General features: G+C 44.7%; 1 protein-coding gene across 1 annotated transcript in view; it reads left to right on the top strand.

Moving 5' to 3' along the window:
- Positions 1-1,677: 1,677 nt before the first annotated feature.
- Positions 1,678-16,994, top strand: part of lhfpl7 (LHFPL tetraspan subfamily member 7) — a 90,697-nt gene continuing 75,380 nt past the window's right edge. The window contains exon 1 of the mRNA XM_076750190.1: positions 1,678-2,521. Within this exon, the coding sequence (XP_076606305.1) occupies positions 2,168-2,521 (354 nt within the window). The 5' untranslated portion in view covers positions 1,678-2,167. The remainder of the gene's footprint in view (positions 2,522-16,994) is intronic.

The following is a 16,994-nucleotide window of genomic DNA, read 5'->3' as shown; positions in this document are numbered from 1 at the left end:
AACCCATGGGGCTCAAAAGTCACCCCAGTACAGTATAAAGCATTTCAACTCTTGATTTCATATTCAGGGGTCTCAGTGTTGTGGGTACCTCTCGCTGTGTGCAGTAGAACAGCTCTGTCCTCGCATTGTTCACAATAACTGGATTTGAATGGCGGTGAATTTGATGGTTGTGTGTATTGTAAAGATAAAATTAGCCTACTACTAAAGCTAATTGGCGTGATAAAGGTTTTACACGTTAATTAGCTAGCTGCTACTGTTACAGCGTATCGCTACATCCTGGTTGAAGCCGCACGAGCTCATTGTGGTCTCCAGACCGAGGCTACCTGCACGTGCAGAGGCAACGCCCACCTCAGTACAAGCGGACAGTCACTGTCCTGAGCTCTGATTGGCTGAGATGCTGTTATACTCACTGAATGACACAAACCTGCATCTGTGCAACAATGAATACAACGATAAGCTCTTTTACTGTACATGTCGATGAGGAGTGTTTTCTTTGCGGAGAATAACATTTCATTGAGATTAAAACCGTAAAACGAATACTTCCATGTAGGCCTACTGTTTTTATTACAGTGTTGTTCCGCGCTGTCTCTCTGAAAGATGTATCAGTGCACATAACCTTGTGCACAAAGTGCAAGGCGCATTTAGACAAGTACTTGCGGCCAGACGCCTGTTCCGTCAGGTTAAAAAGAGTCACAGGCAAAACACCGGAAAAGTGGGGGTTCGCCTTCAAAATAAAAGTAATGTTAAACCAGAAGGTCACGAAGGATTTGCTACCACTTTCCTTGAATAAAAACATTTTCCTTCAGGTATCTACCACACTGTATCTAAGTATCAACATTTACTGTTGCATTCCCCAAATTCACAAACAAGTCTCTATGTGATGAAACCGCCAACACCCTGTTGTTGTGGATGTTTGTCAAAACTTGTCTACCTGGGTAGTGGTTACATCCACTTCTTAAAAAATTCAACTTGTTGGAACTTGCTGATGTTGGTAGACCAGGATGCAATATTTAAATACACCACGCTACATCACATAAATGATTCACACTAAAGAGGAGTGATTGGTCAATTAGGCTTAACAGAATGATCGAACATTAAAGGAGCGATATGTAATGATTTTGGTTTAAAACACTGAACTAAATTCATCAACAGAATGTGAAGAAATAACAGTTTTGACATTATGTCAAAGTCATCTATGTATTGTGTGGCAGAGATATCTACTGAGGTTAGCATGCTAACCAGCTAGCCCCAGCCCATCCTGTTGCCTAATACCACTTTGTACCTCAAAAGCGATAATATAGCCCTTGTAGTTTCAGCTGGGAGATGCTCCCAAGACACTGCTCCACATTTCCAATAATGCAGCCAATATAACATAATCTGATGAAAACTTTCGGGGTTATTTTGTAGCTTTAGAACGCAACACAAGACATAATATATCAGTTTTCATAGGCTGACACTGAGAAGTACTCCTCATAGCGCCTAAGGTGACACTTCTGTGTAAAATCAGTGCAGTGCCCCTTCAGTTATAAATACTAAAATGTATTCCTTGTTTTGCTGGGAGGGCTCCGGGGTGCACAAAGCACTGCCTCAAACCCCGCTGCGCCTCCTCTCTCAGGATTTCACTTTGAAAATCACATCCGGAAGTAGGCGCTTTAACCCCTGCGAGCTTGACGAGGTCCACTCCAGACGCACTCTCTGAAACGCCAAGTGCGCCGCTGTCCGTGCTGAGGCAGAGCAAGTGCCTTGAGAGGAGCGGAGGAGACCTGCGGCTCCAGGACATGTTTGTGTTTGTGTTCGTGGCTCTGAACTAAGCTGCTCCTCCACCTGCTCTGCTATGACAACTGCGCATCCAGTTTTGGGTGTGACAAACATCTTGTGCGTGGTTGCGTGTGTGTGTCACATTTGGGCATTTTTCCAGGCTGAGTGGAGGCGCGGATGACTTGACTTTACTGTATCACCATCACTCCTGCTGATGTGTTCTGGACGGTTTCATAGTGGTTTGTTTTCCCGGACCAGATGTTCTGGGCACACACACACGCACACACACACACACGCACACACACACACACACAGGACTGCCTCTGCGGATGTCCAGTGATTTATTTGCTGATGTAGTGCTGGTCAGAGGCTGAAGTTGAAGACTTGCTCTTGAAGGTGTGAGCTCCAAATGCATTCGCTCCTGAGCCGGGAGAAGAAAGAAGAAGAAGTCGGGTTTGGGTTCGATCTGGGTCTGTCTCCGGGCTTTCTGCCCCAAGCTGCCACCATGTTCAGCTGTGTGGGCTGCTTCTGGGTGCTCCTCTCCTCCGCTCTGGTTGCCGTCTGCAGTTTCAGCTTCATATCGCCTGCCTGGATTGTTAAGGACCAGCTGAGGAACAATCACCACCACCACCACAACAACAACAAGGACTCCGTGAGCTTCGGCTTGCTGTGGCACTGCTCGGAGTCTCTGGATCACATGTACCGATGCTACACCTTCGGGGGACTGGGCAAATTCGCAGAGATCCCCTCCAGCTCCTGGCAGGTACTTCAGCACACACACACACCCATGTCCGTCACATGTGGATGGATGAGAGCATGTGGGGCATAAAGAGGGAAGGGATGACGTGCTGTAGGATCCAGGAATAAGTGAGTGGCAGGGCAGCAATCTTTTAGGAGCAAAAATGAATAAGTCATCCAGCTTTCGAATCATATTCAGGCCTAATTACCGCCCTAAATGAAGAAAATTACACCTGATTCAAGAAAACTACTCCTGATTAGAGACATTTAATCAAGTTGATTATGCATCCATAACAAGTTGTTTGTCTTTGAAATTCTGGACTTGTTATGCTGCACATTCAGCAATATCTGCTCATCCATCAGCGTTACTCCGTGTATCCACAGAAGCTCTTTTGATTTTTCAGATTTTTTGTAAATTCTGGTGGGAAATGACAGAAGCTGCAGTGACTCCAGCATAGCTCAGGGTTCACTGACACCTCATGAGGAAACTCTGTACAGCACACACGCTGCACACACATCATACATGTCACAGTAAACTGAATGGCACAACAAGGTTAATAACCGTGATGCTGATGCTCCTCCTGTACTCTGTTTTCACGACTCAGGCATTTGTGGATGATGCCGTGCGTTTCAGTCAGAAGAAATGATTCATTGATCTGGGGGTGTATCGTACAGAGCAGCATCTGCAGCGCAGCATGTCAGACACACATCAAAGCTGTGAGAGTGGCACTGGGTTGGCAGGCTGCTCACCGTTCAGGGCTCCCCACGAGCAGGGATTTCAATTTCGTCTCTCTTTGTCAAATTGAAGCCTCTCGGGGGAACGTGCGAGCGGTTGTTTCGGGCCACACTGCGTGCTCCTCACCTATGGTGTTAACAGCTGTGCAATTATATCCAAAAAACAAACACACATGCAAATGGGAATATTTGAGGGTGATGACATGGTGATGCAATGAGGATGTGTTTGCAGGGCCTTGACTTTGGAAAAGTTTGGACATGACTGCTTTGTTGCAGGCTGTTGCTGAGGTTTGTTGTAATTGAACAAAAACAATTGGCCTCATTAGAAAACTTGTGTCTATTATTACAACTATTACAGCTATTCATGCAAGATGTGGGATAATTTCATTCCTTACCACAGGCAGGCTGTTTGGACCCCCCCCCCCCCCAGCCTCGCACCTCACCCTGAAAATCTTTAAAACAAACAAACACACACAAAAAAAAGAACTGCTACGCTATATGAGCCACCTCTGGAGTTATGATTTATGCATGAATTGCATTAGCATTTGAAAGGGGGATACTAATAAGTGGTTGCTTGTGTGATTGTAGTATCTGCAAAGAGGGAAGAACGCAACGCCTGGGTTTCTTCTCACAGGTGTTGAAGCTGCAGAGACAGAAACACAGAACAGAACAGATTGGGCTCTGTGTGTACAGATCACCCCATGCATTCAAACATCAACCACTGCATGTGCTTCGCTGAACTTAAGTGTGCCTCACTGTGTTCAAGGCTCGTTTGGCTAAAATCAGTAGTCATTTTGCCAGTTAGCCAGTTGTCAGTGAGTCAATTAGCGGGTCTTCCCTCCTGTTATGAGCTTCTCTTGCAGTGAGTTAGTGAGTGTGAAGCTGATGGAGCTGCTTTTCTGCGCAGAGCTACATGTGTTATTACGGTGGCGAACCCCGAGCACACGATCCGGCTCCCACAGCCATTAATAAAGGTGAAGGGGCCATTAAGTTTTCATCAGAGCCACTTTATTACTCCACCACTCCTCAGTGATGTGCACATCGTTTTGCTGACGCCTTCCATTTTCAACTTGTCAACAACCTGCACACACAAACACAGACCTGCACAGTACACACAGCATGTGCTTAGGAATCAGTGTTGTGTGTGGACTCTGTGCTGCAGCGTACACACACAGACACATGCCCCAGCCGCCATTAGTCCCACTCTGTGTTTGTGTTATCAGAAGAAGACAACTATCACTGCATATTGAGCTCTGTGGTCTCCATCGGAGTGGAAGAGCATACTCTTGGCTCACCCTGAAAAGACAAGCTGAGCCCTGCGGATGCTGTGTGAGTGAAGCAGAGGAGGATGAGGACAGGACAGGGATGGAGGAGGAGGAGGAGGAGGAGGCTCCCTGAGAGTCTGGCCTACTTGTGCTGTAGTTTCTGTGGGCTTTTCTGTTGTCGCTTCATGTTGTCAAAAGCTTTTGCTTGGACCGCGCTGCCATCCAGAGCTGCTGGAGCTCAGGCACCCTGTGCTGTGGGCCATCGCCAGGCTGGCAGGGCAGCTGCCTCCATTTAGACACACACACGCACAGACACAGACAGACACAAATGTCTGTGAGATGTAAAAGCGGGTAGCAAACAAACATGGGCTCATGCCTTGTTCATGTCATGTGGCAAGGACGGTCGAGATGGGAAAGATGTTTACAACATGTGACACTTTATGTCTGGCAGCTAAAGGCGGTTGTGTGATAGCAGAGTTGTGCGTATGTGAGTGCTATTTCCAAGTTGGATAATGATCTTTACAGTGACTCAGCGTTATCAGTGATCCATAAAAAGTGTTTTTCAGTTGCTCGGTGCAGCACAGCACCACCCGGCACACACTAAGCCTGTTGCAGCAGGAAAGCCATTCAAAGCGGCCCCTTCTGCATGGTGCTTTTCCACCTAAATTATTCCTTGTATTACTTCAGCTTGTTCCTGCAGGGTTGTGTGATTTTTCCATCAGAGCAGATGCAGAGTAGTGGCGGTGCGTGACAGTGCTTGCGTGCACGGACACATTAGCGTACATACGTGTGTGCAGAAGTCAGTGGAAGTGTGAAAGCGTGTGGTGGAGGCTGCCAGGTTGAACGTGTCAGTGGAGGAGGTTCACTGTGAGCTGCTGCGAGGTAAAGTGTGAAGGAGGACGAGGGCGCCTGCCAGAGAACATTTTCACCTTAACTTGTTAACAGCTTATGTGCTTCCAGCTGCTTCACAGCACTAAACACCGGAGCTGGATTAGCTTGGCCTCTGTAGTAACCAGCCAACAGCTCAGACACATCCAACTGTGTGTACACAGGAGGTGGTGTGTCTGGGTGCTCTTGGAACTGCACCGTATGTGTTTGCTGTCTCCGTGGTGGCATGTCTGTCCTCATACAGTGCATGCCCACCCAATGTCAAGGTCGTCTTGTAGTCCTAAATGAGTCATGGCCGAGCTCCAGGAACACTGATTGGAAAATGTCTGAGTTCGTCCTCATCTTTTGTCTGTCTGTGCAGAAAATGGCAGCATGACAAGGCGAAGACCGGGCTGTGGAAAAGGGGATGTGATTGGCTTCCGCTGAAATCCTCTGACACACGAGACAAAACAATTGGCCCACGTTGTCTTTCCCACATGCCAACAAGATGAATTATAGACGTTACTGGAGATGTTTTACCATGCCTAATTGCCAGCTACCTATGAAGAACACTTACTGGTGCATAAACGCTGCGAGATGCTCCAAATGTCATTTCACCACTCAGTGAGCCAGAACTAGTTTTAAGGAGATAGATAACTCATTTAATGAAATTCACTCATGATTCATTTGTCTGGCTGCTACTCAGCTTTTGTCTTTGCCCTCCTTCTTTAATGTCAAGAAAAATTTTAACAGCAAAATGGATGCTGCTGCCATATTTGCAGCATGTTGTCTGTGCGTGAGAATGTAATTTTACACAAAAATCTGCGTCAAAGCTTCAAAAAATGACATGATTTTAAAGCATCTTAACTGTCAGGATTGATTTTTTTTTTTCTTTTTACAATTTACTGCTTCATCTAGAGGAATATCATACAGGTTTTGTAGTAAAACCCTGGTCTAGCAGCCAGATACATAAATATAACATTTGACATAACATTTGGTTTTGCTTAAAATTTACCATTGTAAGACAAAAAAGGTAGCAACTATTTGCCTTTATTCAAATTGCTCTAACATGGCAGTTTTTGTACACTTCTGCTATTTGAAGTGTGTTTTAAAGTCTTTTTTTCACCATTACCTTTAAGAAGCACGAGGTTCAGCCTCCCCTCACCGTCCCAGTAATTTTCATACAGTCCCCCAAAAGAATCGAGTTTGAAGTCTTTCCTCTTAGCCTTTTGAAGTCATCCAACACATTTTGTTCACATTTTACTGACAGTGACTCAGTTCAGAGACATCTTTCAACTCAAAATATGCTTGCCTTTAATTTCTAGAGCTGCGACGATTAATTGATTAGTAGATTGGACCGAATAGAGAAAACTAATCAGCAGCAAACACAGTTTTCTTTCTTCTTTTTTTAGACTTCAGTAGAAGGTATTGAGTTAAGAGTGAATACACTGCTATTAAATATTTCTCTTTAACCACTTATGACACGCACCCTCCCAAGCAGAAGGTGAGGGCGTGCACTGAGTGGACGGCAGGTTCACTAGTTCATGTGCTGCCTAATGACAGAATGATGGACAAGGTCTGGCCTTTATCTCTCTGACCAGCATGAGAGAGAGATGAAGAGTGTGCGCTCTGAGTGGGCCACGGGGCTCAGAAGGTCCAATGACACACACACACACACACACACACACACACACACACACACACACACACACCCTCAAGGGAGTCAATGTATTCCCTGCCACTTACTGACAAATACACCGGCTCAACAGACTTACAGAGGGCTGTGAAATCTCCACCGAACAGAAAGCCGTCATTTTCGTCCTTGATGCAGACTGGAGTTGCTCCTTAGATTTACTGTAGCAGTAAAGCTCCTCTCTCCCCTCTCTGCCTCTTATAACCTCTCTCCGTTAATGCTGATGGGGAACCTCTGTGGTGAAAGCCATTTGTGTAGAAGTGTGTCTGCCTGTTATAAACGATGTTATGGCGTCTAATGCACATGTTGTATTCCCATTCCTCCGTGGGGAGTTCACTGCCCAGTTTGCATGAGAGACAAAAGGAGGACTTGTCTGGCTGCTTTTTCCTGCCGACCTCATTCTGTTTGGAGCTTCATGTACAGTGCTTTCCAAAGAGGCACGTTCACCAGGCACGCAAGTATGATTACTCAGAGTGATGTGACGAACCCCCCCCCCCCCCCCCCCCCCCCCCCCCCCACACACTTTTACACAGTGAGATGAAAAGAGGCAAACTGATGCAGATGCACACACACACACAAATTCTCTCACCCAGCAGGGGGTGATCAAAAGAGACATTGATGTGATGTACAGTGGCTGTCCATGTCAGCAGTGAAGCAGTAATTAGGGGTTCAGGGAGGGAATGCCGCAGGACATTAGGAGAGAAGAAAAAGTAGTAGACTCAGTGAGTTATTTCAGTAAAAATCCTTCTGTCGTTACCCATCCAAAACCCCACCTGTACTAACGCTAAAAGAAGGCCAGATCCACTCAAACCTGCTAACAGCACAACACATCCATCATCCATATTCACACTCTTTCAGCCGATATCATAAAAAGACTTCCACCTGTAATGCTGCGGCTAACAGCTCCAGCCCATTTCCCACTCTGCTCCCTCTGACCTTTAATCCAGCCTCTTGTTGTCTGTGCACTTACCTGTGAACAGAGAGAAAGGAAAGAGCGCGGCCGAGAGGAGCGAGCGAGAACGGGGAGTTCAAGAGTCGTGTGTTACTACCGTCTCCTCCGCCGAGTTGTTTTTCAGGTGGCTGCTTCAGAGCAGAGCAACACATCGTCTTTCTGCTGGTGGCAAAGCACACAGCCGCTGCTTTATGAGACAAATATGTCCCCGGCCCCAGACTCAGCCTAATATAAATTAGTGGTGTTTTGTATTTGGCTGTCTGTTCACCTTGACTTATACCATGTACATAAATAGACTCATTGCAACAAAAAATAAAAATAAAACCCACTAGTGTGGAGCAGGAGAAGGGGCTGGAAAGAGAGATAGATGTCCTTTGACAGCAAGACTCGCGTGAAATGTGGCGTGCTGACTTATTATCATACAGTGCATGTTTACTCCAAGGCCACCGTCTGACTGGTGACAAAATTAATGGTGGGCAGTGTGTATACAGAGGAGCGTTTTACACTGATAGATTTGGGGATGAATGGGCCATTTGGATGCCATCCCAAGTCTCATTTTTACTCCCGCACAAGCCGCAATTTGCTTTTCCTCTCCTTTGGTTTGAACTAAAGACCATTCAGGACCTTCAGTATGTTTACTGTTATGTAATGCAGTTTGACTACAGTACCTATTGGAATGGCTTCAAAGTGTGTGACAGTCTGCTGATGCGTCAGTGACAGTGTCGTGTCCCTGTGATATGAGCAGTTTGCGGAACTTGCGCCTGCAGTACTCTGCTGGTTGTCTATTGAAGGAACTTAAAGGATCATACTAGTGGCTCTGCATTTATAATGCCATTAGATTATGCATACTATACGTAACTGCACACCTTTTCTGAAAGCTTTTTCCATTGATGCTCTACCATCCATGCAGCTACCAGTCTCCATTCATGTGAGCACAATGAAAATCAACATACAGAGACTTGCTTGAGAAAGATAATCCACCGCCGTGAATATACTGCGCCTTTATTTTTTTCTTTTTACAAATGGTGTTATTATGTGGAAATACAGTTGCAGAGCAGGGAGCGTTCCCACAGCTCTCCATGCTGGTGCCTTCAAGGATGCGCCGACATCTAAGAAGCTTTTTTAATCCATGAAAAAAAACAAACTCACACAATCCATTTCTTCATGTCTGTTTGTCCTCTGGATTTAAATTCATGATATCATACAGTAGCTCACTCAAACAGTCCGGTTTATAATCTCACTCTCTAATCTCACATATTAGAGCGTCCTTGAACTTCCTAACAGGTAAGTTTACTTAAAAATGTCAAGCAAGTTAAGAGAGGAATGTAAAGCAATGACTGCCTGGAAGGGAATCAATTTAAAAGGCTTTAGAAAGTGGTTGCCAGTAATGTTTAGATTATTGGATTTGTAGTTTATTCAATTCGGCCGACTTAAATGAACACACAGCTTTGCTGCGGGAGTTTGTTACTGGCACAGTTTGTAGCAGTTAGGCTCCATCAGCATTAGTGCACTGACACGAGCACACAGACACATCAGAAATACACACAGCACATAAGACACACATGGGAAACATGCAATGTCAAGAGCATGCTCCTTTAAACTCAGTTGTATGTGTTATTGTTGGTATTGATGGGAATATTTTGGGTTTCACTAGAGAACATTTCTGTCCTGTGGTTTTAGAGTAACTGAAGAACTACAAATAGTACAATGATTTGTTGAAAGCAAGTAAGTTTCTCGAACATACATAGATATGAGGAGCATTATGGAGGTCATCATCCTGCTCAAGGACCCTTTGACCTGCAGAGATTGACCCACCAACCCTACAATAATGGCTGAGGCGCTGTACGGCCTGAGCAACAGCCGCCCACTTGAGGTTTCAGAGGTTCTTTCACATGATTAAAAAACAGAATTCTGCTAAAAGTCACATGCATTTTCATGTTTTAGGGGCTACTTGTCAGTCCTCAAGGCAATCCAATCTACCTCTTGTGTCTGTAGATTTTGTCACGAATTCCTGGGTGTAGGATTTTGGGGGGAGTGCGTCGATAGGCGGAGCGGGGCAAGAGGTCGCCTCTGCGTATGGGAGAGGAATTGAAAGTGCTGAGGAGCAGCTGTCCAGATGATGGATAGAACAGGTGGCTCAGAGAGAGGAGGAGGAGGAGGAGATGGAAAGAGAGAGGGGGGGAAGATGTTGATCTGCATTTTATACCCATCTAGGTGAAGTAGAGAGGAAATCAGTCCGGCTGGGACGGAGAAGGATTTATGATCTCATCAGCCCTGATGGATGGACGTTACCTGCAGTGTGTGATCATTTTCTGCTGCTTTTTATATCTGATGTTCGATGCTCCCATAGCGGCAGGCACAGCGAAACATTTGCTGCGATGAAAGCCACCGATGGTCAAAACTGTGATGCGCTCTACCGGCAGACAGGAAATGTTTCTTTAAATGTTGGCTGGATTCCCAACAGCGGCAAACGTGTCGGCACCGTGAGCGTTTATCTCTGTCTTATGAATTATACTCTTTGCTTTGGTGATATTTAAGAGCCTCTGATCAGCAGTTCCCAGGTCGACACAGTCTGACTGATAGGACGGAGGGAGCAGCATACCAGAGCGCCGCTTCCTTCGCCGGGGAAGCGCGCTGACTCAGCGGGCTCCGGGAGGCCGTCGTCCATTTGTTAAGCAACCTGTCACTTCCACTGCCTTCACTGTGGACCCTGCGGGTAGTTTATGTATTGATTTAACAGGGAGCCTTTCTCCATTTTTTAACATAAATGATGGCTCACTTGGCTCGATGCACTGAAGCTGCTTGTAGCCCCGCGAGTCGGCCTCCATCAGTAGTCGAAGCACAGGGGTTGCAGGTAAAAGAGCTCAGGGTAACAGTAATAACACTTTAATACGGTAAATCCAGCGCCACTTCAGATCTTAAAGCTGACATCCTGTAGAGGAAAGAAGGGTTTTTTTGTAACAGGAGGAGCTGCTCGTTTGATGGACTATATTTTTGTGATATTCCGCTGTGTCTGGATATAGTTTTACTGCTCCACTTTTTCGCTTCTCACAAATCCTGCAACATCAAAACATAAAGCTCCTGGGATCCAGCTCCAGATCCGAGCTCCCAAACATAACTTCTCCGGAGCGAGTCGTGTCGCTTCAGAGGAGAAAATCCACAAGTCCCCAGTGTTTAGACTCATTCTGCGCGACATAAAGGGAAATGTCACAGAATTTCTTCTTTGAAACACCTCACTCGTACAAGCTCTCAGACAGTTTAGACATGTCAGATGTTCAAAAATTAGCCGCTGGTTGGGACACAAATTGCCAGCGCTCCCCTCAAAAATTTAGTTTTGGGGTCAGAAGGGAATAGCGGCTTCTAATCAGATTTTCTGATCCTTCTGTGGGGAGTCGGCTGTCTCACTCAAGGCAAAGACTTTCACTCTTGCCCGCTAAAACCAGCTTAGGGGGGAAAATATTCCTCAATAAAAAGTTCATTTCCTCCTCTGCTACAGTGAAGAGTTTGACACCGCTGTGCTAATGTGCGTCTCCACAGAGAGAAGTGAATGAAAGGATGAATATGGGGGCACGCAGCAGGACTGATGTATAATAAAACCATCTGGTCGATCTGTGCGTCAGTGTAACATCTCAAGTTTTCTATTTACAGACTGTTTGTGCTTCGAAATGTGCCCCTTCCGAGGCCACAACAACAAAATTCCTGCATCTTGTGTTTAGTCCCATTAGTGGGTCAGTTAGTAATGACTTTAATAAGAACAGCAGCCCCTAGCTGACCATGAGTCCTGTAATACTCTATTACACTCTCATTCTGAAACAGGAACAACTTAAGTACTTTGTGAATGGAATCAAGCTTTTAGATTCACATGACTTATTGTTTGTTTACGCTATGATCTACACATTAAAGTAAAAGCATAATTAATAGTGGAACACATGCTGTACTCAATCTTTTATCCGTGTTCACACAGCAAGCTCCAGCGATTTACAGAGCTGAGCTTAATTAGTGACCTACTGTGTAATGATAAACTGTCATCATGTAAGACAGAGCAGCTCAGCAGCACGTTGTTGTCCAGTTACATCATTCTCTTCCCGAACCTCTATAGGCCAGAGCCCCTTAACATGCAACAGATACTCTTTCTGCCACGAGGATAGTGCTTTATCAGACTGATGCAACTGTGATCCAGACCTGGTAACACACTTATTAGCCCCATGGAGATCCACTTTCTTCTTGATTTGTGTGGAAAAAGGGCTTATTTAAGAGTCCCCTGCTTCACCCTGAGAGAAAACTGGAGAGGTGTGCTCACTGGTTTGATCACCAAACTGAGATGTTAATTTAGTTACTGGAAAATGTTCTAAATGTTGCCCAGTAGCTATATGTTCATTTTACGGGGTCAGGAAGTTTGCCATAATCTGAGCGTAACATGGACTGGTCTGACTCGCTGATGAAATGAAGCAGAGTGGTGGAGGCAGATATAGTAGCGTTTCCAGTTGCTACAGTACAGTATGTATGAATTATGAAATGTGCACTTGGGACCAGCGGTAGTGCAGATCATGCATAAATGCAAGAGCAAGCTGGGCTGGGTGAGTTTTTGGGGGTGTGAGTGTGTGAGAGCTGCAGGACGACCTCCGCTGGAGCCCACACGCTCTCTTAAACTTCTCTATTACAGGTGGAGGAGGCTGCGTCACGTGGACACACTTCTAGTCCTCCGTCTGTTAGAATTTAGCCATATACAAGCTGATAGTTTAAACGGGGTGGGGGGCGGTCTGGACTTGTAATCAAATGCCAATTTGCAAAAGCTATAAATATTACATCCAAATTCTGGGGAAAAAAAACAAAAAATCCAGAGTAAATTCCTTTTTTTTTCCTGTCATCTGGGATGAGTCATCCAGTTCAAACTGGATCGTAGAAAGCAGCTCACTCGTTAGAAGACGCTCTCCTCTACAAATCACTGATTAAATCATTTGAACACTCTTTTCAGACTAATTAATTTTCAGACTCTTCTCTGTCTTTTAAACGTGTGGTAATGCAGTTTATTGGTCCCAGCATCTCCATAATGTAATAAAGTGCCATGTTTTTGCTGACCAACAGATAAACATACATGTAGATGTAGATACTTTATATATCTATATCTATCTCTATATATATATACACACATATATATATACACATATGCATATATATATACATGTATATGTCTGTGTGTGTGTGTGTGTGTGTGTATAGCTAGATAGATAGATAGATAGATAGATAGATAGATAGATATAGATATGTATATGTATATATATAGATATAGATATATTTATACACGCTTTCTTGCTTTCTTTTTGGGAGTTAGATGCCGAATTTCACACCACTCTCATCGCTGTAACATAAATCTGAGCCTGGTTCATTACTGAGCTGCCAGTAGGCAGATTCTGGCACCTTTGGACAGAGCCAGGTTACCTGTTTCCACTCATTATGTTGAGCTAAACTAAGCTAAGCTAACCCGCTGCTTGCAGCAGCTTCATATTTACAAAAGGTCTCTTTTCATCTGACTCTCTATAAGAAAGTGAATAAACCTACTTTCCAATATGTTGATCTATTGCTTTAATTACCTGGTGATTTCGGCACAGTGAGTTTAGCAGTCAATCATTTAATGCGTTACAGTGTTGAAATGAAACTAATATGCAAAATTAAATGTCTTTTAAATGACATTCACTTTTATTGAGTTTCTGTGTCAAACTGAATTTGGGTTGGCTCATTTTTTAAGTGGAAATCTTTATTTTGTTGAATATCTGATCACATATAAGTTTAGGTAACATTTTTTTCTGGAAATTGAATTGTGATAATTACACCAATACATCATCGTGGTCATTCCATCAACATGTTTTCATCATAATATAATCTGTATCTGAAAATGAGTTCATGTACGGGCTACAACCTGAAACTAACTACCTGACAACGAGCAGGTTTGGGCCTCAGGTCTTATTTAGAGTTACAGATAAATTGTAAGACAGCTTCAAAGAATGAAAAAAAAAAAAAAAAAAAACTCTGAAGATCACAGTCATCCACCTACAAAGAACAGCGCTTCAAGCAGTGCTCTGTATGAATGCTGCATTCACTGTACAGTTCAGAATGTAAAAGGGACAGTTTCCATGTGCTTTTCAAGCAAGTCAGATTTTACTTTTCACCTCAGTCGTGGCAGTTTGAGTACGTGGGACGATGCTTTATGTTATTGAGGTTGCAGTCATTTTATTTACCCACAAACAGGACTAAGCGAGCCTCAGTGTGGATAAACAGCTACTAGGTGGATAAGACGTCTGCAGATGGAGCCTTACTGTATGTGGGCTGTGGTGTTATTATGCCTCTGTGAGAACGTACAGGATTTCTTTTGCACTTTGAAAAGGCAAAGCGCTCCTCCCTCCCTCCCCCCCTCCCTCCCCCTCCCCCACAACTTCTCTAGATTTCTCTCACACTCACCCATCCTCTCATCTGGTTCTCTCCCCTCCGCTCTCTCTCTCTCTCTCTCTCTCTCTCTCTCTCTCTCTCTCTCTCTCTCTCTCTCCCCCTCCTACAGCGCTGTGGTTTTTTTGATGTAAAATGATCAACTGTCATTTCTGGATTGGGCCTCTTTGCGCGCCGATTACGCTCTGCCGTTTATTGGGATGCCAAACATACGTTCATATTAATGATCAAACGTGCTGATCAACAGTTACTGCCTCTGTGTCTTTCGTCTGTCTACTCCGCCTTAATTTATTCAGTGCTTCATTCCAAATTTTAACTGTATGCTTTTCATCTATTTCTTATTAGCATCTGCTTTCAAAGCCAAGAGACAAAACAAGACAAATTCCATGGCGGGTGTCTTTTGAAGAGACTCAGGGGGAAAGGGGGAGGAGGGGAGGTCAGACACAAAAGTATCAGTTGCGCTATAATTCAATTACAGCATCTATTGAGAGAGAAGAGAAAGGGGAAACTTTGCCTGGGGTTGCTCTCTTTTGACTACCCATCAGCCCCCACCTCCAGCAGCCTATTATGAGAGCTGAATAAAAACCTCTGGCTCGACTCTGAGGATGTCATCATTAAAGCAGGCTGTGAGGGATTCCATACATTTCAAACCAGCCATTTGATCATCCTATCTGATCCGATTGGCTTTTGTGATCTATTATGAACGAGGGTGCGATGCAGAGGAGAGAGAAGAGGCGCTATTAAGAAGTTTCTGGTTCGATCCTGCTGGCACAACAACCTGTACACCCCCCTCCATCATCAGCGGGGAGTCAGCCATCATTTAATTGAGAGAGATGAAGAGAGCAGAAAAGGCTTGTGTGTTGCTGCTTGCTATTTGGATGCATTGCCCCCCCCCCCCCCCCCCAGGGTATGTGATGACTCTGATCTCTGATCTGATGCTGTAGATTGGATTCACATGGCAGCAGAGCAGGTATAACAATGAGGAGAGGCGCTTGTATGCACTGCAGACTTAGATTTGGTCAAGAACGTGCAGCTATGGGATCTGCCTGCCCTGATCTCTGCACTGTAGGAAAACAGAGGTAATCAGCCATGTAGTGCTGCAGTGTGTGTGTGTGTGTGTGTGTGTGTGTGTGTGTGTGTGTGTGTGTGTGGGCACTGCCAGATATACACTTGATCACTTATCATACAATTCTTGATTAACACATAAAGAGAAACCTTTCTATGAGCTCTCCTCCTCCTCCTCCTCCTCCTCCTCATCATCATCATCAGTGAATCGAGGGAATTTACTTGTCTCTTAAAGTTTCTTCGGCTTTTGATTTCCACCGTTTGATGTGAATCAATGGGACTGCTGTACTTCACGTAGTTTTGAAATGGAGGTATTTTTCTCTGAGCGCCGTGCTGAAAATAGAAGCTCTTCTCTGTGCCCTATAGCCCTCCATAACAGTCTCTTACACATGAGTCATTGTCTGTGCTGCTCTACCTGAGGGTTTCATAAAGATGATTCTCCTTTGGGATGATACCAGCATGCATCTATTTCCTCTTCCTGCACTGCAGCTGATGTGAAACTAGAACAGCGGTTTATGTGTTTCTGCAGCAGTTCTGGGACCAGCGCCTCACTGAAGTTTTTTGGCAGGTTGGCAGATACCTGCGGCAGTTTATATTCATACAACTTGTATTCATAGACTGAAATAAATCTTTTTCTAAACGTCTTGGAGAACATGATAGAACATAATGGCTTTTACTGCGCAAAAAAAAAGCTCCAGTAATTTCTCTCTGGGGTGATCTTTGGCCTCATTTTTACTTTTGTTGCTTTGGAAACATTTAGGCTGCAGTTTTTAATGTTTGAACCTTTGAACTTCTCCGACAAGCAGCCCTTCTCATGTAATGTTTCAGCATGTCCTTCTGACCACTGTATTATTATCACTGGCTGCGCAGTTCATTTAGCTGAGAAGGTGTAAATCTGAGAAGGTACAAAACAAACTTTAATGAGTCCTCCGGGGAAATTGCTGCACGGCAAAAGCTGAATCTGTTGAAAAGGTGTTGAATATCACAGCAGCAACAAATTGAGAGTAGACCGTGGAACCTGCAGAGTAATGACAAATGATAAGGAGTAAAAACTGCATTGTTACCTGGCTGCTAAGAGTTTTGCAGTTATAGATATTTGCAGTTACACAAAATGTGCAGGACTGATTGAGGGCATGCATGCATGCAGAGCCATCATTCAGACTCGCATGTAACTGGAATATGAGCGTTTATATAGGAGACATTGCACTGCCTGCTGTCAGTGTGAACACAGTTAGTGAATAGTTCATAGTGACAGATCACAGGGCAGCTTTGGCTCATTGATCAACAATAATTTGGGTTTATTTATCAGCCCAGAGCCGAGAAGTGAAGCCTCTTTGGTGTCCAGGTGTTGCAGCAGGTGGCAGGCAGTGGCCTGGCAGGGAGGCAGCTGCCTGCAGCTCTGGACAAACTGGAACCAGGCCAGCTATAACTGGAGTGCTGTGGGTATGGCTGCATTCACCTGCTAAAAAATTGTGGTTTA

The sequence above is a fragment of the Chaetodon auriga genome, chromosome 15, assembly GCF_051107435.1.
Source record: "Chaetodon auriga isolate fChaAug3 chromosome 15, fChaAug3.hap1, whole genome shotgun sequence".
Lineage (NCBI taxonomy): Eukaryota > Metazoa > Chordata > Actinopteri > Chaetodontiformes > Chaetodontidae > Chaetodon > Chaetodon auriga.
This window is presented reverse-complemented; position numbering and strand designations above follow the sequence as displayed.